Consider the following 26,308-nt stretch of genomic DNA (forward strand, 5'->3'; position numbering starts at 1 on the left):
TTGAACCCAGGACCTTACTCATATTAGGCAAGTGCTCTATACCACTGAGCTATACCCCTTGCCCTGTAAAGGTTTTCTCTTTAAATTTTGAGATAAGGTCTTGCTAAGTTGCTGAAGCTGGCCTCCATCTTGTGATCCTCCTGGCCTCAGCCTCCCAAATAGCTGCAATTACAGGCATGTGCCACCATGCTTGGTAAGTATCAGGATTTTGATGTCTTCTTTTATGTAGTTCTGAGATTTCTTCTTTTATCTAGTTCTGAGATTTCAGCTTTTTACTTTGCCTGCAAATTAGCTTGTTATTTTCAAGGCTTGTTTTTAAACTGTGTTGGGATGATCTAGAGTAGCCTTTGCTCTGTGACTGACTCAGCCCTATTTCTGATGGAGGGTCTTCCTGGTGTCTGTTATACGCAGGTGTTCAACCATGTCTCCCCAGTGTCACCGGGGCACCTCATGTGTGCAAGTCCTGTGGGAGGTCCTGAAATAGCTGACCTGTGCCTATATGTTCTTTCCCCAAGCCTTGGGGTTCTCACCCACCTGTCTGTAGCATATTTAGCCAGACTCAGGTGAAGCCAGAGGAGTTCTGGGCCCCTTTCTGCACAGCTCCCTTCCTCCAGTGCTCTGCCAGAAATTCCAGCCCCCAGCCGTCCCCAGCCCAGGTGAGCAGCAGTGCACCAGAGGTGCTGAAAACTAGGGGGTATCATCTAAAGCAATGTTTTAAAGAATTATAAAAATGACAAAAGGTCTGTGTTCTTTCCATTTTCACCACATCTCTGCAGTTCTGATTAATCAATGGTAAACTATTCCTGCCCCGGGGCAGAAAGAAAAACAACTTTCATTGGCCTATGCTCTAAATAATTGCTGAGGTTACTTTGAGCTTTAATAATACATAAGAACCTAGAGTGGTGCCTGGGGAGAAAGGACTAAGAAACAACAGGCCGGTGTTGGAATAAGGAAATAAGGGTAGGAGTCAACTGTGGATGGCCCCCAGCGGGGCGGCAGCATGATGCAGCCAGACGGTGGGTTCAGTGTGGACAGTGATTGTGCAGGGGTTGTAAAGACAAGGAGGCAATCGTTTTAGTCACCTGTGTGACCACTTGATGTATGTTTAAAATACACAATAGCCAACCCGAGTGGGGAAGGGGAGGCGCGGTGTTCGTTGTTAAGTGTGAATTTTAGTTTACACCCAAACTCTTCCACTAAATGTGAGTTGCTATTTTATGAAGTGATATTCACTTTTACATTATCACTGATTTGCTTTAGAACCAGAGAGCAAATCAGGAAAATAAGGACTATTACTGATTATGACATGATTATTTCTGAAAAATAATGTTATTAGCTAGAGGAGGGAGTCTTTTTTTAAAAGGGGAGGGGGAACACCCCTGGAATGGAATAAGTTAGGTCTTCGATGCCCCGAGCTCCCGTCTGTCTGAGCTCAGCAAGGCCACCCACCACGATCTCCTTAAATTACCCTTCGTTGCGCCTCCATCCAAACAGCACCTTGTGGCACACGGCCAGGTGATCTGAGCATCGATTCCTTGATCTGGGCATCCTTCCTTTGGTTTTCTTTTTGGACACCATAGGCCTTGCTTTCCGATGTCCAATCTCTGAAAATTATTTTTTAGATAGAATTTTTCATTATTGATGGCAGAAGAGCTAATACAATACCCTCCAAGTTGGGTTTAACTATTTGTTTATATTCCTGTTTCCTGGTTTTGCCTATAAGTCCAAAAGTGTTGAGGCTCTTTGATGCTGTGGTATCTCCAGAGATATAGAGACAATAGGAGTAGAGACAGTAGGAAGAGAGAGAGATTGATTTTTAACTAGTGACATCAGTCTTTGTTCTTAAGGCTTTCAACTGATTGGTTGAGGCCCACCCACATTATGGAGGGCAGTCAATCTGCTTTACTCAAAGTCTACTGGTTTAAGTGTTAAATCACATTGGCTCAAACAACCAGGCACCACAGCCTAGCCCAGTTAACAGAGAAAATTAACCATCACACATTTTTACACTCCAGGAATATAATACATAGGAATTAAAGACTAGCAAATAAGAGACTAGGTTTTGCAATAAGGAAATACGGCTGGAAGTGGAGATTGCTGTAGTTTACAAGAGACTGATTATGTTAAGATAACTGAATTATTTGGGCAGAGTGGGATTCTGCTGACAATTTTTATGAGGGAAACATATGATACAGTCTGTCTCAATGGCAGTGTAGAGACTCAAATTTAATGAGAGGAATAACAGGACCCGAATAAGGTAGTGTCCTGTGCTGGAAAGGCCAGCAGGGGGGCTGGGAGCAAAGAAGAGTAGATGGAGGCAAATAATATTTTGCAGGAGAATTCAGCATTTAAGTTTCTTTAAGTTTCTTTGTCTATTTAGTGTCAAGACTTCCCAAATACTTTGGAAAGAGCTTTAGAAAGATGTTAATAAAATGCTAAAAAATGAGCATGCTATTTCTTTTGAAAAAAGAAATGTTGGGCTGGGGATGTGGCTCAAGCGGTAGCATGCTCGCCTGGCATGCGTGCGGCCCGGGTTCGATCCTCAGCACCACATACAAACAAAGATGTTGTGTCTGCCAAATACTAAAAAAAATAAATATTAAAAAAATTCTCTCTCTCTCTCTCTCTCTCTCTCTCTCTCTCTCTCTTTAAAAAAAAAAAATGTATTTCAACAGCTCTATTCTTAGGCCATTCATAGTCCCTGACTTCACTGTGACAACTGTTGAGTGTCTCTGCTGGCCTCTGGCAGTCTTTAGCTACGTGCAGTCAGAGTTTTTTTGTGTAACTGTAATAATCCTGAATGTGTAGTTCATATCTTACTAGCAGGAAGTTTATACTACATGGTCTTCACAGACAGTATGTTTATTAACAGAAAATCTTTTTTGATTTTTTTGTACCAGGGATTGAACCTAGATGGTGCTTAACCACTGAGCCACATCCTCAGCCCTTTTTATGTTTTATTTATAGACAGGGTCTTACTAAGTTGTTTAAGACCTTGCTAAGTTGCTGAGGCTGGCTTCTAACTTGTGATCCTCCTGCCTCAGCCTCTTGAGTCACTGAGATTACAGGCATGTGCCACTGTGCCTGTCTGGAAAATCTTTTTAGTAAATTGATGAGTTGTAATTTACTGAAATATATTTCTTTTGTTGGACATTGGGATTTCCTACTACATTTTTGCCAGTGTAAAAGATGATAGTCTAAATAATTTCCACTTAAACATTTTTAATATCTTTATTGTAATGTAATGATGTATAGTAAATGCACATCCTTAAAGAATACAGTTTAATACTTTTTGCATGGATAGACCCATGAAATATTGCTATAGTCAGAATATTGAAGATGTCTGTCCCGGTCCATGTTGTGCTGCTATAACAGAATACCTGATGATGGATCATATACAAAGGTCATGTATTTGGCTTATGAGTCTGGGACTGGAAAGTCCAAACAACATGATGCTGGCATCTGGTGAGGTCCCCTTGGCTGTGTCACAACTTGGCAGAGAAGGGGAACAGGAACTGGCCAACTGCAGAAGAGGCTAAGCCTCACTTCCTAACAGCCCTCTGTCTCCACAACTGATCCAGTCTCATGCCCTAACCATTTCTCTGGAGATGGGCACTCATTCCTTTTGAGGATGATGCTGTCATGATCTAATTATCTCCCCCTTGGCTCACTTCTTAAAGGTTTTGTCACCTTAATACGGACACTGGGGACTAAGTGTCCAGCACTTGACCTTTAGGAGACCAGCCATACGCATCCATCACCACCCAGTGTTTCTTTGTGTCGATTTGCAACTGCTCCCACCTGCCTGCCCCCGCCCAGCTCCCTGTGCCATCAAACTGCTTCCTGGCACTACAAATCCCTTTCCGTTTTCTAGGATGTTATGTAAGTGGAATCACATGACGTGGGCTCTCTCTCTTTTCTGACTTCCATGACTCGGCATAATTACTTATCCATGTGAGAACATGGATCAGCAATTCATTCCTTTTAAATTGCCGAGTGGAATTCCATTGTATCGACTCTCATGGTTTGTTCACTATTCCATGTCGATGGCCATTTGGGTTGTTTCCAGTTTGGGTCCTGCAGATGAAGTAGCTGTGAATACCTAAGTGAAGCCTGAACGCATGGGTATTTTCTTTCCCATGGATAAATACCTGGGAATAGAATAGATTGCACCATATGGTTTAATATATCTAAAATCTCATTTTAAAAACTTCTGCTCTTGGGGCTGGGGATGTGGCTCAAGCGGTAGCGCGCTCGCCTGGCATGCGTGCGGCCCGGGTTCGATCCTCAGCACCACATACAAACAAAGATGTTGTGTCCGCCGAAAACTAGAAAATAAATATTTAAAAATTCTCTCTCTCTTTAAAAAAAAAAAAAAAAACAACTTCTGCTCTTCAGGGCTGGGGTTGTGGCTCAGAGGTAGAGCATACGTGAGGCACTGGGTTTGATTCTCAGCATCACATGAAAATAAAATAAAGATGTTACGTCCACCTATAACTAAAACTAAATACTAAAAAAAAACAAAACTTCTGCTCTTCAAAAGACACTGTTAAGATGATGAAAAGACAAGGCAAAGACCAGAGGAAAATGTGCGCTTAATTTTTTAAGAAATTAACAAACTTTTCCAAAGTGCCTATACCGGTTTTTATTTCTACCCACAGTGAATGAGAATTCTGAATGTGTCTGTCCTCCCAGCACTGTGTCTCTGTGAATTTAGCATTCTTACGCACGTGCAAGGGTTGCTCATTGTGTTTTTAGTCAGTATTTTCCTGTTGACTAATAATGCTCACTATCTTTTCATGTGCTTTTCACCCATATATCTTCTTCCTTTTTTAATGTATTTTTTAATTTGTTCTGATTAGTCCATATATCTTCTTTAATGAGAACTTTGTTCAGAACTTTTGCTTATTTTTTACCATGTTCTTTTCTTTATTATAGTTGGACAGTTCTTGAAGTATTGCTTTATCATGTCTATGCTATGCTTGCAGAGATTTTCCTCTGGTCTTGCCTCATCATCTTAACAGTGTCTTTTGAAGAGCAAAAGGGTTTTTTTTAATATTTATTTTTAGCTAGAGGTGAACAATATCTTTATTTTTATGTGATGCTGAGAATCAAACCCAGTGCCTCACACATGCTAGGTGGGTGCTCTACCTCAGAGCCACAACCCCAGCCCTGAAGAGCAGAAGTTTTTAAAATGAGTTTTTAGATATATATTTTAGAAATAGAACTAATGGGCCAAATATATAATCTCTCCCTTCCTTCCTTCCTAAACTCACTGCCTACTTCCCTGTTTCACCTCTCTTTGCTTCTCGTTTTCCCTTTCCTTCTGCTCCGTGTGTCTGTGCCTCGTGTGTGTGTGTGTGTGTGTGTGTGTGTGTGTGTGTGTTTCTAGTTACCTGTCTTCAAAAGAGTTTGAAGCACTGTCATTGAATCATAGTATGTTTCCTGGAGACTGGCCCACTCTGGTCCTTCTCACTTCATCTTTACTGGCCCTTTGGTGAGTGAAGAGTGTTATGATGCAGTTTTATTTCACTCCACTCACCTGGCAAACAACATTTGCTTAAATTGGATGTATTTTTAAAATATTTCTTATGTAACTTTCAACCATCTGTCATTGGAAATTTTAACTTAAATATTTGTAAGATCTTTCCCTATATTTTAGATGTCAAAAGTTACATACAATGTTTATCACAAACATTTGTATATCACTTTTTAACTTTACCTTAGTTCCCCTATCTGCAATTTACTTGCAATGTCTTCTATATTTTATATCTAAATATCCATGTAAATATATCATTCTCTTCTAAATTTGGGAAATCATATATTAAATTTTTCTTTATTACAATCTTTCTTTTGTATCAAGTAAGATCTAGGTTTCTGATTTTTAATAATGTTAGAAAATGCACTCAGCAATTCTTCTGTTACACTGAGATTGTCATATATTTAATTCTCATATAACCTATGTTCTACTTCTAAATTTTCTGCTTTCTTCCATGAACCCAGAGCTCTGAAATCAGCTACATACTTTTAACACAGGTTGCTTTATGACATATTTTGATATATTCTAAGGCAAATTCTATTTATTCCAAATTAATCTTTGATATGAATTTTAGAATTGTCTATATAATACAGTATACTTCTATAATATTTTAAATGTATTAAATTTAAAAGAAACTTGAGATATTGCCATGTTTATTACCTTAGGTTTATCACCAAATAGATACTCAATAAATTTTGAAATCTAGTTTTGAAACAAAAAATTTGATGGTTGTTATTGTTCAAAGGAAATGCTAATTGTTATTTTTAGAATATATTTTATGTGATAAATATTCCTGAATTTTTTTATTTTCTAAAATTCTGTGTAAATTTCTTTGAGTTTTCTGGGTTATAACATCTCGGATTGCAGCAATTAGTGATGTTCCTTTTGTATTAATTTTTCTTAATTATTTTTCCTGCCTTATCACAATGGCAAGATCCTCTAATAGTTTATTAAATAAAATATAAGATAAAAAGCCTTTTTGTTTTGACTTTGCTTTTAAGAAGCATGCCAGGGGCTGGAGTTATGGCTCAGTGGTAGAACACTTACCCTAGCATGCATGAGGACTGGGTTTGATCCCCAGCACCATATAAAAAAACTAAATAAGCAAAATAAAGGTATTGTGTCCATCTACAACTATATATATATATTTCTTTCATATATATATGAAAGAAACATGGCCAGTATTATTTGGATCTCCTATTGGCTTTTTATTCTAAAGATTTTGTTTTGTTTTCAGAAATTAAAGATCTAGAATGTATAATTATTTTGCAAAGCTCCCTTTAAATTTTTTTAATATATAAATAATTCTGAGTGTCAAAAATGTGTATGATGTGTTAACTATGTCATGAGAAGAATTTTTTGTTATTTCTATTTTGTTTCACAAATTTTCATCTTTTGCTCTGAGGTTTCAAAGATTTCTTTTTAAGGACACTTTAGTGCTCATTGTTATATTCCTAAAACTCTTCTAGACTTTATGTTCTCACATTATCTCAGCTCTGTCTCTAATGTGCTCGTTCTACTTTCCCCTTTATACTCTCTTTCTTGATTTTTGTTTTTCTAATTAAATCATCAAATCAGTCAAAACTCTAATCTTCAGGAAGTTCCAAGAGCATTTACTATCCTTTAATATTTATCTCCTCACTATTGCTCAAAACGCAAATTTACAGCTGTGTAGTATTAATTAAAAAGGATTTCATAATGAAATTCTTCTAATTATGATATTGGCACTTCTGTCAAATTCAGGTTTTGCTAAGAGCTCTTTTCTTAAGCACAACCCAATGTCTGTGGGGGAAAAACATAATTAAGAACTGTAATGGAAAATTTTCAAATGTACACTTACTGCATAATTTGAAGCACTAATATTTTTAAATGTTTTTGTTCTTTCTTTTCCCACTCCTGAATTACTGGAATGTTCTCTTGTGCTATTCTGTGGAGCTGTGGTGTGATGTCATTATTGCTACATCCCAGGTCCAGGTCTTCATGTCTCCTTCCGCCTGGAATTCTTCATGGTTATGAAAAGTTTGGGACTGGCTGCACAACAAAGTGACCCTCACCCCAGAGTTTATCCCATACCCCAACATAAGCCAAAGATTGACCAGTTAGTTAGAAACAGGGAGTCCTAAGGCCTTGTTCCTAGTACCATATGCAGCTTTGAGGTGGCACTATTCAACAGCTCCGTTCTTCTTTCTGCGTGCAGTGGGACCAACATGGATTTTTTACAAAGATCCTCAAGGTATCAGAAAGTCCATAATTATTATTAGTTGGGTATAGGACTGTACCAAGAACCCAGATAGCTGGTTTTCTATTTTAAATAGGCTGAGGCTTCTGAGCCTCTGTTTCCTTGTAAAATGGAAACAATGGGCTTGGTGAATTCTAAAATACCTTGAGAGGAGAAAATGACCATGTGCAGTGGTTTTGGGGAGAGGGATGGAATTTGGAGGTATGGAGGGCAGGTGAGCAGTGGCAGTCTCCCAGTGTACCAGACCACACGGGCTGGCAGATGGCAGGTCTGAAGCCCTAGACATGGCTCCCTTCAGGGGTCGGGAGGGTGGGAGCCAAGAACCATGAGGGAGAGGAAAGAAAGACAGGAGAAGGTCTCGTCTGGGGTGTTTGTTCTGAACAGTACTCCAGAGACCGTAGCACCAGACACAATCCAGAGTTGTTCTATACCTGTGGTTTTATTCCACGTGGGGAGAAAAAGTGTTTTCCCCTACCCCCAGGATCTGTTTCCAGTAGAACTTCCATATGGGGTTGTATGAATTACTAAAGAGTGTCAAGCCAGTCACAGAGTCAGACCGTGCAGTCACTGAAGGAATCCACGCACACACAGCCCAAGGTGACATTCCTTCTCTGCGATATAGTGGTTTCTTTAAAAGTTCTATCCATAACGTCTTTCCTTTCATTCCTTTCTTATAGACTCATATTATGTAAGTCCTCTAAGTGCAAAATGTTTTTCCTCTGTTGGCCATCACTCCCAGGATGATTCTATCAAATATGAATTTTCCCTCAGCTACCAACCACTTGTACTAGGAAGCTGACAAGATAGGGAAGAGGCATGGGGGGGGGGGCGGCACAGGGGTGGAGATCTGGCTAAAGTAACAAGTGCTCCTTGTGGAATGTTCCAGAAATTGAGAAAGGTCTGATGAAAATAAAAACTAACTATATTTCTACCAAACATAATCATTATTAATATTTTGGTATTTATTCTTTTGCTTCTCTCTAATTTTTTTTTAGTATTGTTAAAATAAGTGAGAGTTTTATTTCCCACACTTTTATTGAAAAAAGTCATTTTTGCTTTATAAATAACCCTACAATAAACATATCTGTCTGCACTGAGGCTCCTGGATGTTGGGATACCATCTTGGTGAAGATGAGCTTATTTTATTATTTTTTGCTTCCTGAGTCTTCTTTCCCAATTGCCTAATGGACAAATTACCCTTCCCCTTGCAGCGTATGCCCCTGGACCATGTTCTCATCACTGAATGGTACTTATTTTCAAATCTTTGCTAATCTAATGGGGAAGAAGACAGTCCCTTGTTTTTGTGTTTTATTTCACTGATTACTACTAACATTGAATAGTTTCACATTTATTAACCTCTAGTCCCTTTTCCATAAGTTATCTATTCATGTCATTTGCCCATTTTCTTTTCCTTTGTAGAACACTTAGCTGTTTCTCTTTTATTACAACTGTTTCTAATTTATTATTTTCCTTTTATTTTTACAACTTTATGATATTCAGAGATTTTAAGTTTTCATGTGTTCACATCTGTGATCTTTGCCTTCGCGATTTCCTCCTTATTTTATGATAGTCTAAAACCTGATATTTCTTGTTTTCAAATTGCTCTCTGCTCTTCTTGGTTGTTTATTTTCCAGATGAATGGTAGAATCATTTTTTGTGAAGTTCCAAAAACTCCCTTTGGGGTTTTGATGAAAATTGCATTCAACCTATAAATTAATTGGGAAGAATTTGGCATCTTTACAGCATTCCGTCTTCCCATCCAGGAACACACATATGGCACATCCTTCCACATTTCCAAATATCCTTTTATATTTCTCAGTGGAATTTTGTAGTTTTCTTTAAATAAATTCAACGCATTTCTTATTAAGGCATTTCCAGATTATTTTACATTTTAGGCACTTTTTAAAAAATAAAACCCTTTGCGCCTTTCATTTGGATTACTATTTTTAATATCCCTTTTTCCCCAATGATTGCCAAGTACTAACAGGAATCTAAATAAAAAGTGTATTTGTTCCTATTTAAACATATAAACCCTGAGATTTAGAACTGGAACCAACCTTAAATGTATTGACTTTTTATGTATGATAAAACTGCGGTCATGAAAAGTAAAATAAAGATTCTGTAACTTGTGAGGAGAATGACTGTAAGTGGTCACTTCCAAATGTCCATATTTTTGTGTCAATGACTTGTAAAACTTAAAATAGCTGAAACCAAATTCATGATCTTTCCCCTTGAATTAATTTACTATGATGCTATAATAAATCACCACAAACTTGGTAACTCAAAACAACATAAGTTTTTCATCTTATAGTTCTGGGGCCAGAAATCCAAAAGAGGACGCACTGAGCAGACATCGAGGTGTCAGCAGAGCTGTGTTCCTTTCAGAGGCTCCAGGGAGAATCCTCTGCTTTCCCTTTCCCAGCTTCTGGAAGGCCCCTTGCATTCCCTGGCCCAAGGCCCCTTCCTGCATCTTCAAAGCCAGCAGTGGAGGATGGATCTCTCCCTCCCCTGCTCCCACCTCTCCCTTCCTTCCCCGCCTCCCCACCCCCCATTTTCTTCTCCCACTTTAAAAACCCTGAAGATAACCACCCAGATAGTCAGGGTCATCATTTTTAAGGTAAGCAACCTCAACCTCATCTGAAATCTTAATTCCTCTTTTGTATGTAATATAACATGTTCCCAAGTCCTGGGAACTGGCACATGGATGTCTTTGGCAGTGAGGGGGCATTATTCTGCCTCCCCCAACAAGCACGAACTTTCAAAATGTATTTCTAAGTAACTCCTCCTCCTCCTCAGAGCACTCTGATGGCTTCCCCATCCTTCTGTGGATTACTTCCAGGATGGACTTCCATTCCTGAATGGTTTCATGACACGCACCCTCCGTCTCATTGGCTCACACTCTTCCTCACTCTGGGCTCTGGCCACATCTATCGGCCTTCTTTGAGCTCCCTGAATGTCCCTTGCTCCCCCTGCCAGGAGGCCCTTGCAACATGCTGTTCCTTCTGCCTGGAAAGCTCGTCCCCTCCCTGCACCTCCCTAACCAGCTTGCTGCTCAGCCTTCAGATTTCAGCTCAGTGCCACCTCCTCGCGGATCACTTCCCTGATTTTCTACCCATTTCACATCCCTTTATCCCTTTATCCCACCCACTCTTAGCACCTTCTCTCATTCCTTCGAGGTCCCTAGCACACTGGTAATTTTGCTTTGCTTGTAGAATTATTTAAGTCTTTCCTTGGCTGTACTGAAAGTTCAAAGGGACTCTGTCTTTTCTGTGCACCCCACGTCTCCAGAATCTCATGTGCTTGGTCCACAGTGGGCTCTTAATTGTCTCATTAATAAATAAATAAATTCAGGATTCATTTCTAAGAAAAAGCATCATTAATTCATATTCTCATTGACACACTTATACAAGTAAATAATATTGGAACAGTAACAAACCCAACCATAAGTAAATTACTATAAAATTATTTGATAAAATTATATACAGAAACTAAGTGAAAATTATGAAGACTATAACAATAGGGAGAAATAGCATGATCCAAATGTTTCTATGCTGAAGGAAAAGTGCCAAAACGATCATAGCAGTTGGCTTAAGACTGTGGGATGGTGAGTTCTATCTTTTCTCCCATCTCCAGACGCTTCACCTGTTTAGTTGTTCAGCACGCGAGTACTAAACATTACCGTGTGCCAGACACTGGGCCGAGTGCTAGGAGGAGCACAGTGGACCAGAGTAGGTGGCCCCTGCCCGCTGCAAGTTTGTAAGCAGATGAGGGGAACACAAATAACAATCATAGTCCAACCTTTATGAACGGTCACAGTGTTAAAGAAACAGGTTTCCTTTACCATGGTGTGTCCCATTGGCCAATGAAAATATTTTGTGCATCAGGCCCCTCCGGGATTCCTAGGGAATATGTACCTATTTCCTTTAGTCTTCAGTCTTTGAAAGAGGTTTCCTAAGTTGTATCTCAGTCATTGATCACCACTTAACAAGAAGGAGACTGTACTCTAGAAGGAAAATGTCTTGGGACAGGAGGGGGACTTTTATTAGGCAGGTGGCCATTAGGATGCCATGATGGGTGTGGAGGGCAAAACACTTGCCTTGCCAAATCAGACTCTTTCCCAGACATTTAGAGGTGCCTCTGCCCCTACTTTTTTTTAATTTATAAGGGTTTTTTCCATATTTTCATTGGTGCGGTATAGTTGTACCTAATGGTGGGACTTGTTACATATTCATACATGCACACAATAAGACAATATAACGTGGCCAGCATCATTCCCCAGTGGTTCCCTCTTTCTTTTCCCTCCTGCCTCCCCCTGGTCCCTTTCCTCTATTCTACTGATCTCCCTTCGATTTTTATGGAATCCCTTTACCTTTCTTTTCCTTTTGCTCTCTAGTTTCCACATATGAGAGGAAACATATGGCCATATGAACATATTAAGATTGTGGGATGGTGAGTGTATCTTTTCTCCCATCTCTGAGTTTGGCTTATTTCACTTAACCTAATGTTCTCAAATTCCATCCATTTTTCTACAAATGCCATGATTTCATTTTCTTTATGACTGAACAAAACTCCATTGTGTTATATATACCACATTTTCTTTATCCATTCATCTGTTGGTGGACACCTAGGCTGGTTCCATAGTTTGGCTAATGTGAATGGTGCTGCTATAAACATGGGCATGCATGAACCACTGCAGTAAGACGACTTTAATTCTTCAGGAGAAATACTGAGGCGTGGTACAGCTGGGTCATCTGGTGGTTCCAAGCCTAGTCTTTTGAGGACCCGCCATACTGATTTCCATAGTGGTTGTGCTAATTTACATCTCACCAACAGTACCTCTGCTCCCACTTCCAAGAAACTGAAAAAGCAGTTTCCACCACAGAAATTCTCTTGGTTTTGTTGTCTTACACTTTGGCACTCAGTGACTGTGCCTCTGTGCTTGAGCATAATGTAAATACTTAATTTGTTTAATAAATATCCTGAAATAGCCTCTTTGAGTTGTTACTAGAAGGGCAAGAACCTTTTAAGTCACTTAGCCAGCACAGATCAACACTTAATGTCTTTAATGATGAGCATGATCTTTTTTAGTGGCTGAAATGCTCTGTAATCAATGATGTGGCCCTGCCTGGAGGCAGGGGAAACTAGATAATGGGCAGAAAATGTCACGCTGGATCGGGCTAGTAATTTGAATCCCTGAAATCAGTATTAGTGTGGCAATTTATGGGAGAGCAGTTTCTTCTCAAGGCAAGGGAGAATTCCCCCCCACACACACAACATCTCTAATGTCCCTCAGCGATTTACGCGTTTATCGAAACCCCTAGTGAGCCAGTGTCTGTTCTCAGCCTGAAACATTGAGGATTCATCTCCTCTCCCCACTTGCTGTGGCAGAAAGGGCCAGCTTCAGCACATGGTCACCCTCCTTGGGTGAAAGGCTTTGTGCCGGCCAGCAGGAGAGAGGCCTGTCCAGATTAGGGTCCCCAGATGTCATAGACAGTCTGTGAGACCTCCCGCAGAAATGTTCCTGTGTCCCGCCCTGTCTCCATACCAGCTTTGAAAACCATTGCACAGATAGAAAGCAAGTCCTGTCTCTAGCCAGTAAATAAAGATGCACTTTCAGATTTTAATCTTCAAATGTCCCCTCTGCAATTTCACTTGGAGTCTGTTGGTTTTATCCTCCTGGGGTGTGATCAATTCAGCCGTGTCCACATTCACTGAATAACTTTCTGAACGCTTGTATAAGCCTTCTGAACCTCCATCTCTTTAGACTGAAATTCTCTTGTTAAAAGCCTAATGGTCATCCCATTTGGTGTGGAGTTGTGATTATAGGTGGACTTTATTAATAGGGTGCTGCTTGTAATTTGAGGGAATTGTTGCATTATGAAATGTTATTCACTTTTTATGCTGCTGCTTATTGTCCACAGGCCCAGAAGTTTTAAATGCTAGGGGCAATGTTGTAAATGAAACATAAATAATTTATTATAATTATGCTGAACTAAAGCCAAATTTTCTATTGGCTCAGTGATGCACATCAGTGAGAAATGGCCTAAGATGTAAAATCTATTTTCCCAAATGGATTATTTAAAACTAAAGTACAAACCATTAAAAATCCTAATTTTTATAAATTCCTGCATTCTCACTTAATGAAAAGAAAACCTGACTTAACAGAATTTTAAAATAATCTTTATAATGAAGATGTATGGAGTAAGTCACTTGGATTTCTGGTGAGTCATTGCTAGCCCCAGATAAGAGTCTCTTTCAGAAATTGGTCATGTCACCGTCGCTAGGATGACGATTAGGTCCTGTGCCCTCCTTTAAAATGTCATGCTTTTAATTAGATAGAATCATGGGTATTCTTTGTATATCACTATAAACATTCCATTGCCAGAACCCCCAGTTACACAAATTGTAAGAGATGCTGGGAGCTATAGCTGCATTCCTGGGAAGAGAGGAAAGTAGAGTTTAGTTGAACACAGAGCAGCCTCTGCCATGGGCCGAACCTCCTCCACCTGAAGCAGAGAGCCATCGATCCCAGCTTCTGTTTGTCCCCACTGGTTTGAAATGCCTCATTTGATCTTTGCTGAATTCCTGTATACATATTTCTGGACACTGTTCTTGTTCTTTGATTCCTAAGTCATAATCACACTGTTTTAACTCCTGAGGATTTATATTTTGTTTGTCATCGTTATTATTTTTAAAAAACATTCTGAATCATGGGGTTTATTTATTTTTCCAGATAAACCTTAAATTTAATTGATCAAATTTCCTTTAAAAAGAACAAGTAAACAAGCAAAAAACTCTAAAATTCCTCTATCACACATTACTTAAAATATATTCTACTCAAAAACATTATGCATCTCAGAGAAAATAAGCATTATTTGACAATTGGTGTTTTCTGACTCTGAGGCAGGATGCTTTTAAAAAAGCAAGCTTCCTACCAAACAGTGGCTAACAGTGTTATTAGCAGGGCATTTACAAATGGCTTGATGTTTATAGTTCGCATTTCAACTTCAACTCTATTTGTTGCATTAGCAAAATGAAGCTCATTAAGCCTTATTCTCTCAGCCCATCTCTCCAAGCCTCTGAACCCACTGACACTCAGCCTTCTTGTCGGGAAGTATGTAATCTTCCCTACATTACACTTGAAAGTTCAGCTCATTCCTAAACCTTCAGTCAAGGATATGAACTTGTTGCTTTCAGAGAGGCCACATCTGTGCACTGAGCCATTACGCCATCTGTTAAAGTGGTCAGAGTTCATTTTATTGCCTCCTTTGTGGATGGACTTGTACTGTAAAAGCGTGTGTTATTGAAAACATAATTTTCCTCATCATTATGCTTTCTTTCTAGCCAGATCATAACCTGCTAGAAATCTATTGAGCATAGAGTGAAAAGCTCTTCAGAATAGCTGTTCTTAAGAGATTAAATGATTGCCATCTCTGTCCCATTTCTTTTATCTCATAATCAAGTTCAAGATGATACTGGATATCTCAGCCAAAGTGATTATTTGAAATAGAAATGGTTTTATCTTTGTTCATATTTCACACTGTGGAAGGCAGGATCTTTTTTTTCTTCCAATTTGCATTTATATATGTTTATGGTTCCTTGGAACTGTCCACAGGGTCAAAGACTCAAATTACTTTTTTAAAAAGGCTAAAAATGGCTAACAGAAGTTGGGTTGCATTTTTAAATTTTCTGTATACAAAGATACTAGTTGTACAATTAAGCGGCAGCTTAAGAGTCGTCACAATTTAGAGGTAGGTCAGATCTTAGCAATCTAGGCCAGCCATTCAGCTTCACAAGGGAGGACCTAGAAATTCATAGCAACTAAGAGACTTGCCCAAGGTCACAAGGCCCAGCCAGAGCTGACAGAGACAGGAGCTCCCTCCTGGGCAGTTTTGGCTGGACCACTCTCCCCAACAACCCCCAGCCGTACTCAGAGTAGGCCCCTGGTAGTTGCACAGATTGGCAAGGAGGGAGAATGTAAGCGCTAGTGACCCTAGAGTTCAGGAAACAGATTTTTATGGCTAGTTCAAAGATGTTCACATTGACTTTTACTCCTTATCCCTAAAACTGTCTGATCTGTGCTATTTTCTTATATTGCGATTCCTCTTCCAGAAAACCAAACAGAAACAAGATCATATCACTGTTTATTAGCAGCTTTGCTAAAACACTTGACAGAGAAAAAATACCAGACTGTTTGCTGGAAATGAGACTTTGGGCTTTATGTTGATGGCACTTACCCACATGTCCACCAGTAGTCAATAATTAGGCACGCTCAAATTACACTCTTTCCTCCTTTTAAAACGCATCCAACTTTAAATAAGATTTCTCATTCTTAAAACCTAGCACACAGGAAAAAGTGAGTCATTATTTATGGCTAACCATTTTTACCAGCTGTGACTGTATTTTACTCCATTTTTTTCTTTTTTTTTTTTGAACTGGAGAATCTGTTCTGTCAGTCTCTAGGAGGAAAAAAACATATTAGTCTCTTTAGCACATTAAGGGTCACGGTGAAGGCACCATAAGCAGAAATGTTTAATGGATACAATAAGCAAGTTACTTCTTTAGAATACAGAACTGAGGAGAATACTCCAGAATCTTGGGATAACATCTAAAGAGAAATCCAATTTTAAGGTTTCTTCCAAAATGGAATCATTTCAGAAGAATTACAGTAGCCCTCCTTACCCATTGTTTCACTTTCCTCGATTTTTACCAATAGTCAAACTCAGTCCAAAAATATTAAATGGAAATTCCAGAAATAAAGAATTCATTTCATAAATTATACAGCACCCTAAGTAGCGTGCCATGCTCTGACCTGCATGGCACGTGAATCATTCTGTTGTTCACTGTATCCACACTATATGCTACTTTCATATTAGTCTCTTAGTAACCCTAAGTAACCCTCTAGGTTATCAGATCTATTTTTTGTAGTGTTGCAATGCTTGTGTTAAAGTGACTTATTTTACTTATTAATTGCCCCAAAGTACTGTTCAGTACTATCCATACTTTTAGGCATGTATTGGAAGTCTGGGAACATACCACCCAAGAACAAGGTAGGACTACTGTATATTTGTTGTCTGTTCTCGGTTGACCAAGTTCCAGGTATTGCAAGGTTTAGAGAAGATTTCAGAAAGGAATGTTTTAGGATGGTTTCACCAGCAAGTAGCAGGCCATCTATTTCATATGGCCTTTTAAATAGCACAGGGAATTTATCAAGTCAGTAACTGAGAGCCTTGACACAGAACAGGCTTCAGGCATGGTTTGATTAGACTTCAGCTCAGTCAGCTATTTTGACTCTTCCCTTCTGTGTGGACAGCACCATTTCAGGCTGGTTATTAATACTTGAAAGATACTCATCAGTTATTGGATCGCTATACACTGGATATGGGACTGTGGTGGAGCTCTCAGCCTGATGTAAGACAAGGCTGATGAAAGACCAACCCTCCCCTTTGTTTCCCAGATGACCATATTGAAATAGCTTCTTTATCAACTTGCAAACAGAATCCCTAGACTTCATTATGTTTGGGTCAATTCTTTTTTTAATATTTATTTTTAGTTGTTGATGACCTTTATTTTATTCATTTACTTATATGTGGTGCTGAGAATTGAACCTAATACCTCATACATGCGAGGCAAGTGCTCTATTGAGCCACAACCCAGCTCCTTGGATCAACTCTTTATCACTCAGTAGTGACCAGAGGAGGAACGCCGAGTACTAATGGCATGAGCCAGTCAATCCTTGATCCAGTCACTGTGGTAAGGAGGGTGGGAGTGATTAACTTAACTCTGGTCTCATTTCTGGAGCTTGGCATGGGAATCCATCCCACCCAGATCACACGGTTGCTACACAGCACAAGGCAGGTAAGGTAAGGTGGCTGTTGAGGAAGTAACCATAGTGTCTACTCATCATTACCCGATAGTTACAGCCTGGTGCTAATGGGGCTGAAGTTTTGCCTGGCTCTTGTCATCCCATATTCCTGGCCTGTCTGGACATGCTTTCATAATAAACGGTTCATCCTAAACAGAAAAGTCAGCTACCTGCTCACAGCCAGCTCTTAACTATGTCTACATCCAAAAGGATGCTAAAGGACCTTATGGTCCAGAATATATTGTCTTCACCCTGAAGGAACACTGAAAGTCTAATAATACTTTACTGTTGACAAACTAAATATTATTAAATAAAACATGTATATTAGTAAAGAGAAGCCTGCTGCTGTGTTTCTCTGGTTAACTCTGGCATTTCAATTGCCTGGAACATCAGACTTGAATGTTGTTCTTTAAGACAATATTTAATTTGCTCTAAAGAGCATTTGCAAATAGTTGAACACTCTGATCTATTTCAAGTAGTGAGATCCCCTTTACCTGAATGAGAAGCTGATGTGACTCGCTGTTGCTGGTGGCAATTTAAATGCTCCGTGTGAACTTCATCTCTCAAAATAAACCTTCCACTGTGTCTTAGCCTAGCTTCTTCCTGAAAGCAGAACCCGTGATGAGGGCTTCTGCAGGTTGTTGTGAAGCAGAGAATGAGGGGAAACCAGTGCAGGCGTCTGTTATCAAGTTCATCACTGCTGTGAGCATGGAGCTCAGCCCCACCAGAAAGACTCAGGGTTGCCTTCCTGAGGGACACAAGGAGAGGGCGTTATCCACTGAACACCATTGTCTCCTTGGTCAAGGGTTGCTCTGTGGGGCCTTAATTCCTCTGTTTTCCAAACTGTTAGATGGCGTGTGCCCCTGCATGTGTGATTGTGCACCTGTGCACAAGTGTGCATGCCACACCCAGGTGTCAGAGCAGCCCCAGGCAAAGAGCAGAAGGTACTTGGTTTAGGTGCAGCTGAGGCCAGGTGCTCCCATCAATAGCTGGAGTAAGATGGGTGCAGTGTGTGTGAGGTGGGCACAGGGGAGATCAGGGTGCAAAAACAGGAATGCACCTGCCACGGTCATGGCGGAGCCTGGAAGAGACCAGAAATCATCTGCATCCCTCTTTAATCCTTTCCGTATGTCTGAGTGGCTTTTTTTTAACACATGTCTTTAAAAAGGTAAAATTAATAAACACATTACCAACTGAATTGCTGTAGAGCCCTGCAGGACTCTCATCAACAAAGAGGCGAGTTCACCAGTGGAGAGAAGCAGCGGGTTCCTCGGAAGAGAAGGCTGCTGTGGGGGAAGCTGTCATTATTGCATCTTCAATTGGCGGGTTCTCTCATCCCCAGCAGGGGCTCCTTGCTTGAAGGGTAATTTTTACTCTTCCTGCTCAGTCAATATGACAGCTTTGTCCCTAATATAATGGCAGATTGACTTTAGTTTAAATTATTCCATATAGAACCAAGAGAAAGATTCTCTCTCCCTTTTCCCCACTCCAAAAATTCCACTAAAAAACTTTTCTCATTTAAATCTTTGCCTCCATATTAAATTGCTCATCCATGTTTCAGGTGAATCAAATACAAAAACCCCATGTGACTATCCCAGTGACTCACAATAATTACTGACTGTCAGTGCGTTTGCTGGGACACAGATGTGCCTGGCACTCGCCCTGTTATCGCCAGCAAGAGCTTGCTTCTTGAGTGGGGTCTTCTCTGGGCTCAATTTAAAACCTAGTTTTGGCCAGACAGAGTATTAGGACAATTATCTGTATAATCCATCCGAGGAAAATGTACGCATCTGCTGGCCCTGAAATCACTTGTTTAAAAAAAGTCTTGAAAGCAATTATTTTAGTAATTCTAGATTTAGCTGGAATAGTCCCAGGAATTGCCTCAAACTATGGTTCCTGTAGCTCAATGGTTCTCAACCTGGGGTGATTGTGCTCAGGTGATTTGATGATTTGGTGATTCTGGAGACCTTTTTGGCTGTCAGAACTGAGGGTGGGGCATAGAAGAGGATGCTACTGACCTCTAGTGGGTAGAGGCCAGGGATGCTCTACATGTCCATCCGATGCCCAGGACAGCCCCCTCTCTGCTGTAACACTATTTGGTCCAAAATGTCAATGAGGGGCTGGGGTTGTAGCTCAGTGGTAGAGCACTTGCCTGGCATGGGCGAGGCACTGGGTTTGATCCTTAGCACCACATAAAAACAAGTAAATAAAATAAAGGTTAAATTTTTAAAAAATGTCAATGGGGCTGAGACTGAGAAGCCCAGCTTTAGCCAACGATACTTTATACAGTATGAAGTAAGATCCCTTGTTTGGAAAAGTCAGACTAAAATGAAAGAAAATGCTTAATTGTAAAGAATATTTTAAGACAGAAATACCCATAACCCTTACTTTCTTCATTCTGTTTAGTATCTAGCCTTCAACTTCTGCCCAATGAATATAGATTTATAAGATTGAATTCTGGTGTAAATACAAGTTTATATTCTTGTTTACAATTAAAGATGTCACTTTCTGAGTCTTTGTTTTACTTTAATAGAGACTAGTCCAGTGTGATAAAATCTATAAACCATCCTCTCTTTCTTTCTTTCCTTTTTTAAAAAAGGAACTTGGGTAAAAGCCAGTTCTCCAGTATGAAATCTGGCTTTGGAGACTTGGCCATAGATTACTCTCAAGTGATTTTACAACAAAAACTATTTTTCAAGAAATAAGTACTTGCAGAACATTTTAGAAACTGTGCCAGTGTAAATATTTCCTCCAAGAAACAGTTACTACTTTAGAGAAACACTATTTACATGTTTGTAATATAAAAAAAGAAACCCACATTTCTTCTCAGACTGCAGAAGGGTGACTCTGTGGCCTGGCTTCAGCAGAGTCACAGCATGGGACCCAGGCTCCTTCAGGGCTAGGCCTGTGGCCTCTGGTCTGAGAGGAACCTACCTAGTCTGGGCTGATGAAGCCTACAAGCATCATCAAAAGCTGAGAGTAGTCTTGCTCAACAGATCAGGCTGTAAAAGACAAAAACACCAAAGCTCATGCAGATGGAGATAAATATAGCCATTTTTAATAATGATGACTGAGGAAATGTTTATATTTTAACAGATATGGGAACCGTTGGAATGGACTCTCCAGTCCTGCCTGAAACGCTCAACGTATCCCAGTGTTACCTGAGGTCCTCCTGCCCTCCAAAGTCCAGAGAGTACCACTGCCTAGACCCCCCCTCCCCATTCTACTTTCTAAGATTCTTACAAATTTCTTGAGAGTTATGGCTCTGAGCCCTTATTTCTGTGAATTAATTCAGTTGATGGAAAATGCTACCACTCCGCATTTTTTTGCCCTATACTATACCTACCCAGAAAAAAAAACTCACCTCCTAATTCAATCCTCAGCCCCTGACTCAACGCAGACACCCCCAGGCTCACCTTGTCCATAGAGCACTCGCTTAGCACGTGTGAGGCACTGGGTTCAACTCTCTGCACCACAGATAAATAAATAAAATAAAGGACCATTGACAACTAAAAAACGTATTTTAAAAATAAAAAGAGCAATGAGGGCATAAAGGCAACACAGATGACCTGGAGGCTCCTAGTCGGTGCAGCAGTTATTCAGAGGCTCTTGACCACCGCGGCCCTGGGGGATGGCATGGCGGTCATCCTCATTCCTGGCCTCTCATCTCGCTTCCCGCCCCCTTCCTCCCAGGGCTCTCCAAATTTCATACTAAATTACACAGAGGTACATCTGCTCTTTGGGGTCTCTACTCCTAAAATCAATTCCAGATCTCCTTTATGTCTTTTTTTTTTAATTTTTTAATTTAAGTGGACCTACAATTTTAGAAAGTAGTTGTTATTGTTAACATCAGTTTATTTTCCTGTTGTACATCTGTTTTAATTAGAGGAGCCATTCCTGGAGTGCAAGCCTGGATGTATTCTCGGCCACATCCATATATCTAGTCAAAGAGCAGCCGCTTGACTCCATGGCAGAGCCCGGTCCTGGACTCAGGGCAGTTTGGCCTGCAGCCTTCGGCCCTGGTTCCTTGTCCTTGGGCCTTGCAGCCCTCCATTGTTCCTGGCCTTCGAGGGCTTCCTTCCATCCATCGCCCACATCGGCAGCCTCATTTTCCAGTCTCTCATCTGGTCTCTCTTGTACCCAGCCCGCGTTTGCAGAATGTGCCTGAGCATAGAGGCCATAGTTGACATCTCCGGGACTCCGGGAGAGGCGACTCTGAGATGGCTGCTTCTGTTTTTATTTTGCTGGCTACTTTTTGTCTCCAGATGGTAATTATGGTAGTCCCTTTAATCCCCAGTGCCTCCTGGGAGGTGGGTTTCCCCAAATTTGTTGTCCCACAAATCCTTTCATTCATTGCCTGCTCTGTGCTGAGAGGTGGGGAAGGAAGGTGCTTGCCCTCCAGGACTCATTATGAGTTGTGGGGAACGGTGTCAAATATTTTAGTGCTGAAAGTACGTTGGGTTTCAGAACTGGGGTCAGATGCTGTGGACAGAAACGGTGAGACTTTTTCCTTTTTCTCTAAAGGCGTTTTCTTCCTCTCCTCAGCACATCACCACCTCTACCCACCAGCCACATCTGTTCCTCGTCACACAGCACTTTGAGTGTGGGTGCTGTGAAATCTTCCTTCTTCCAAATAATTCTGCCTGTTAAAAAAAAAAAAAGGAAGAAGAAGAAGAAGTATATTTTAGCTTTAAAAATTACAGCTCTGGATCTTGAATTTCCTCTTTACTCTCACAAAATGACCAGATCTGCTCATATTTGAAGAAGAGTCGGGAGGCATCGATTATTTTACCCTGTCTCGTACATATAGATAGGATGCCCCTCCTTTTATTATGTGAATAATATAATGAGTGGACTCACCCCTCTTAGCACCTCTTGGTTATACTGTAAACATTTTATGATGGGAAGTCTCCGCAAAGACAGGGAAAAAAAATTGGGGGAAGTTAATATAATGACAGCAAAGGTTATTTACTGTGAAAATTAAGCAAAAGGATTCCTTTCTCTGTTAGCATTTAGCATCTCAATAGGTGAATAAAAATATACACAAAAATATTATCAGAAGCAGTTTATTATAAATGTTACTTTGCTAGGTTATTCACTTTACTCACCCTCTGAGATTTCTAGTTCCCCCAGACTGTCAGAGTGGGAAGAGAGAAGACCATTTATCTAATCCAATTCCTTGGGAAGAAATGCTTAGGCAATATTAAGAATCTTCAATTATCTAATTTTATAAAAGAGATGATTTATATTCTGTAGTCAGTAACGTGTGATACTGATTATTTCTAATCCCTTAGAAGAGATCTGACATTGTGCTTTTGGTGCTTTACAGCATGAAATCGTCATGTATATTTCACCAAAGAAGTAACAAGAATAATGGCCTCTGCAGTCTGCAGTCATTTTCGACTTACACACTGCAACATGGTTTTGCCCTGGGGCAGGGAAGTGGGGATTTTTCTCTACTTCAAAAGAATGAAAAATTATCATCACTCTATCCAGAACCATTATAGACTTCAGAGACTTTGGCATGAAATATTCAGAAAGTTTATTTTAGAATTCAATATTTTAAAAGTCTGCTTTAAAACTATTACAGTGATTAGTGGCTCTCTGGCTTGGGCCAGTCTTTCCTCTAAAATGTCCTGTGTCATGGTTGATACTGTTTGTTTTTTCAACAAAATATAATCTGCCTAAACCACAGAAGGCATGTAAGGCATTAGTTCAGAACACCCCCCAAAAGGGGCTACGACCACCACTCAATTATCCTTTCAAACGCACTTGGTAACGAAGTTCTTCTGTTGGTAACAGTTTGGCTGTGTTACTTATGCTGTGATTTTGTCCCTCTGACCTGCGTTCTTAACCATGAGGAGTGGGCATTGTTCTCCACCTGTGGTTCAGGGAGCCAGGCCCCTGTGTCAGCAGGCCCAACCCCACTGAGGCCACACACACCCTCAGTCAACCAACCAGAGGTGCCCTTCATCGTCCCTCTTCATAGGAGTCAGAGACGCTTATGAGGTGTTCAGGGATTGACAGTGTTTCCCTGGCCATGACTGGAGCCCTGGAGGTGTGGTCAGCTGTGCTGGAAACTTCTCCCCGGGATGATGTAGGAAAGCCATGGGCGTAGAAGATGGAGCCTGGCTTTAAGTTTGAGTTCCAGTGCTGCTGCTTCCTGGGAGGGTGATCCTGAGAAAGCTGGAGAGCCTCCTGAAGGCTCAGTGTGTCCTTCTGTTAATGGACCCGTCTCGGCTTTGGAGCAGATTGATTGAGTCACGTGAGGTGCAGGCCATGCTCTACGGGATGTCCGTCTCTGTTCCTGTCCTGTTGGTGCCCAATGTCTTCCTTATCTCTTATTTGTTTGTCCCACTGTCTATTATAATGCATGTATTTTTTTCTGTATATCATAGAAAAGTCTGTGCAGGACAACTAGAAAAGCAGTTGTTCCTCCTTTTCTTGTATAACCTGTACATTTGGCTTCGTTCCTTTAAATAGTTCGAATATATTATTTCTGTAGGTTTTAATAAATACCTTTTCTTTCATCCCCACCTTAGGTATTATCAATGTAAGAAAAAACACATAGACATCAATCTTAGCCTTCATGTAGATGAAATAGGTTCCTTTCTCATACAGGCACACAAAGAAAGGAAGGTTCTAATGTACTCTTGATACGTAGGTGTGAGGCGAATACTGTGTAAATATCTTTGCGTTTCATTTTCCAGGGAAGTAGATCAAGACTCAGATGGTCTCGTCAGCTTTAGAGACTTCGAATATGCTATGAAGAATGGACAAAATGAAGCCCAACCGTCGAGATCTACTTTTGGCAATTCCGGGGAGAGCTGTAAATTGTAATATATTTAAAGGTCAAACAGACCTTGCCCTCGTGACTTTGTGATCTGCATACTTGTGATTAAACTCTTAATCATAGTTTCTGGATGCTGATAATATACTTGGGCTTGGAATCCCAGAGGTGGTGGTGTGTACCAATCTCCCTCCGTGTGGCTAGCAGCCCTGAGTCAAGTGCCGCTGCTGACCCTGCCACTCGGCCATCCCCCACCTCTCTTGACACTCCACACTGCAGGTTGCAATGCTCCACTCCCTTGGCCATGCACCACCGCAGGTCCCTGGTTCCCATCAGCTCCCCAGGTCTGGCAAGGGGCAGCTTTTCCCACCAATGGTGCCAGTTGCCTCCATTCATTCCACTTTGATTGAATGAACAATAGTATCGAAGTGTCCCACTTGCCTACTGTGTTCCAAGCACTGAGAAACAAAGAGGTAAGGCTTCTCTAAGTTCACGTACCCAGAGTCCAGATCCACACTGCACTGGTGCTGGCTGTGCAAGACAAACCAGGTGGGCTTCCACAAGGTGGCCCCGTCCACGTCATACATGGGAGAACAGCACGCACTAGGGGTCCTGGGGACACAGATGTGTTTGTAGAAGCTCTTTGGGTGGCCTGAGCCTGGGCTTCCTGATACACAGAAGCAAAACCTGGGCTGCCCAGTTGCCCCTGGTACACACTTCTGGTTCCGGTGATGCTGCCCTGCACCAGAGCCTTGGCCAGCTGGGCTCACAGTCTCCACGGTCTCCCATCCCCCTGGGCTCCAGGGATGCCATCCTGGAGCAAAAAATGCACCACTGGACATACAGCATTTATTAAAATGATTCAAAAATAATGGTATCAATACTAATATTTTATTTGTTCCTAGAATTCACTACAATAATATTTGTAAAACAATTCATATTTTTTAAAATAATTAATATTTTTAAAGTATTAAATAATTAAAGGCAAAGTAAAATGTAGATTTTTAAAACAAAAACATTAAACAAGTTTCATTCTTATACAATTATTTGCAGATAATTTTAATAAAGTTTTAAAATTGTGATAATCCCGAGATGCCTAAGGAAGCCTACAGCTAAGGGTCGTTTGATATTCTGCATGGGGTCCTGGAATGGAAACAAGGACATTAGGTAAAAGCAAATCAAGTGTGGACTTCAGCTACTATTAATGTATTGACATTGGTTCATTAGTAGTGACAAATGTATCAAACTCATATAAAATATTAATAATGGGAAACTGGGTGAGGGGTGTATGAGATCTCTGTACCATTTTCTCGGTTTTTCTATGAATCAAAAACTATTCCAAAACTGAATTTTGTTTAAAAAAATAAAGACTTATTCAAAAATTAATAAACCAAACTTTACCTAAAATGAGGAAACATTGAAAATCATTAAGCAGTACAAATGAAATGTTATTTCAAAAATAAAATGGATCAATGGTGTCACTGAGTAGCATATATGTTTTGTACAAATTGTCCCAATTGATAAGAAACTCTTTTTGACTTCGGGTAGAGTTTTATTCAGGTATTTTCATTATAAATTTAATAATTGAGTAATCGATCCTGACCTCACAACATGAATTACAAAGCTTTTAGATTTCTAAAATAGGAAAAAGTTAAAAACACTAGCAAAGTGCCATTATTTCATTAATTGCCAGAATTCCAAAACCTTGTACTGTAGGCACTCTTTGGACCTCATTTTTTTTTTTTTTGAACACATGACAAGAGAAAGGGAGGGATCCATCCTGCAGTGGCTGTGGGAGGCAAGAGACAGGTTGGGAAACGCTCTTGGACAACTCCCTTGACCCTGGAGTCAAGACTCCTCTTTTTGTCTCAATGA

At 40.3% G+C, this 26,308-nt stretch overlaps 1 protein-coding gene across 3 annotated transcripts in view; it reads left to right on the plus strand.

The window, feature by feature from the left end:
- The window catches only part of Efcab11 (EF-hand calcium binding domain 11), a 157,789-nt gene extending 131,878 nt beyond the window's left edge, over positions 1-25,911 (plus strand). For 2 of the 3 annotated variants that reach the window (XM_046440683.2, XM_046440682.2), the window contains exon 7: positions 24,354-24,558. Coding sequence is in view for 2 of the 3 variants with exons in the window: in XM_046440682.2 (XP_046296638.1) it covers positions 24,354-24,361 (8 nt within the window). In the remaining variant the exon portion in view is untranslated. Of the gene's footprint in view, positions 1-24,353 lie in introns of all 3 variants that reach the window. The other variant, XM_046440678.2, reaches the window with a different exon arrangement.
- The last annotated feature ends 397 nt before the right edge of the window (positions 25,912-26,308 follow it).

The sequence above is a fragment of the Marmota monax genome, unplaced genomic scaffold, assembly GCF_021218885.2.
Source record: "Marmota monax isolate L192 unplaced genomic scaffold, Marmota_monax_Labrador192_F-V1.1 WCK01_AAM20220418_F8-fsc00017, whole genome shotgun sequence".
NCBI lineage: Eukaryota > Metazoa > Chordata > Mammalia > Rodentia > Sciuridae > Marmota > Marmota monax.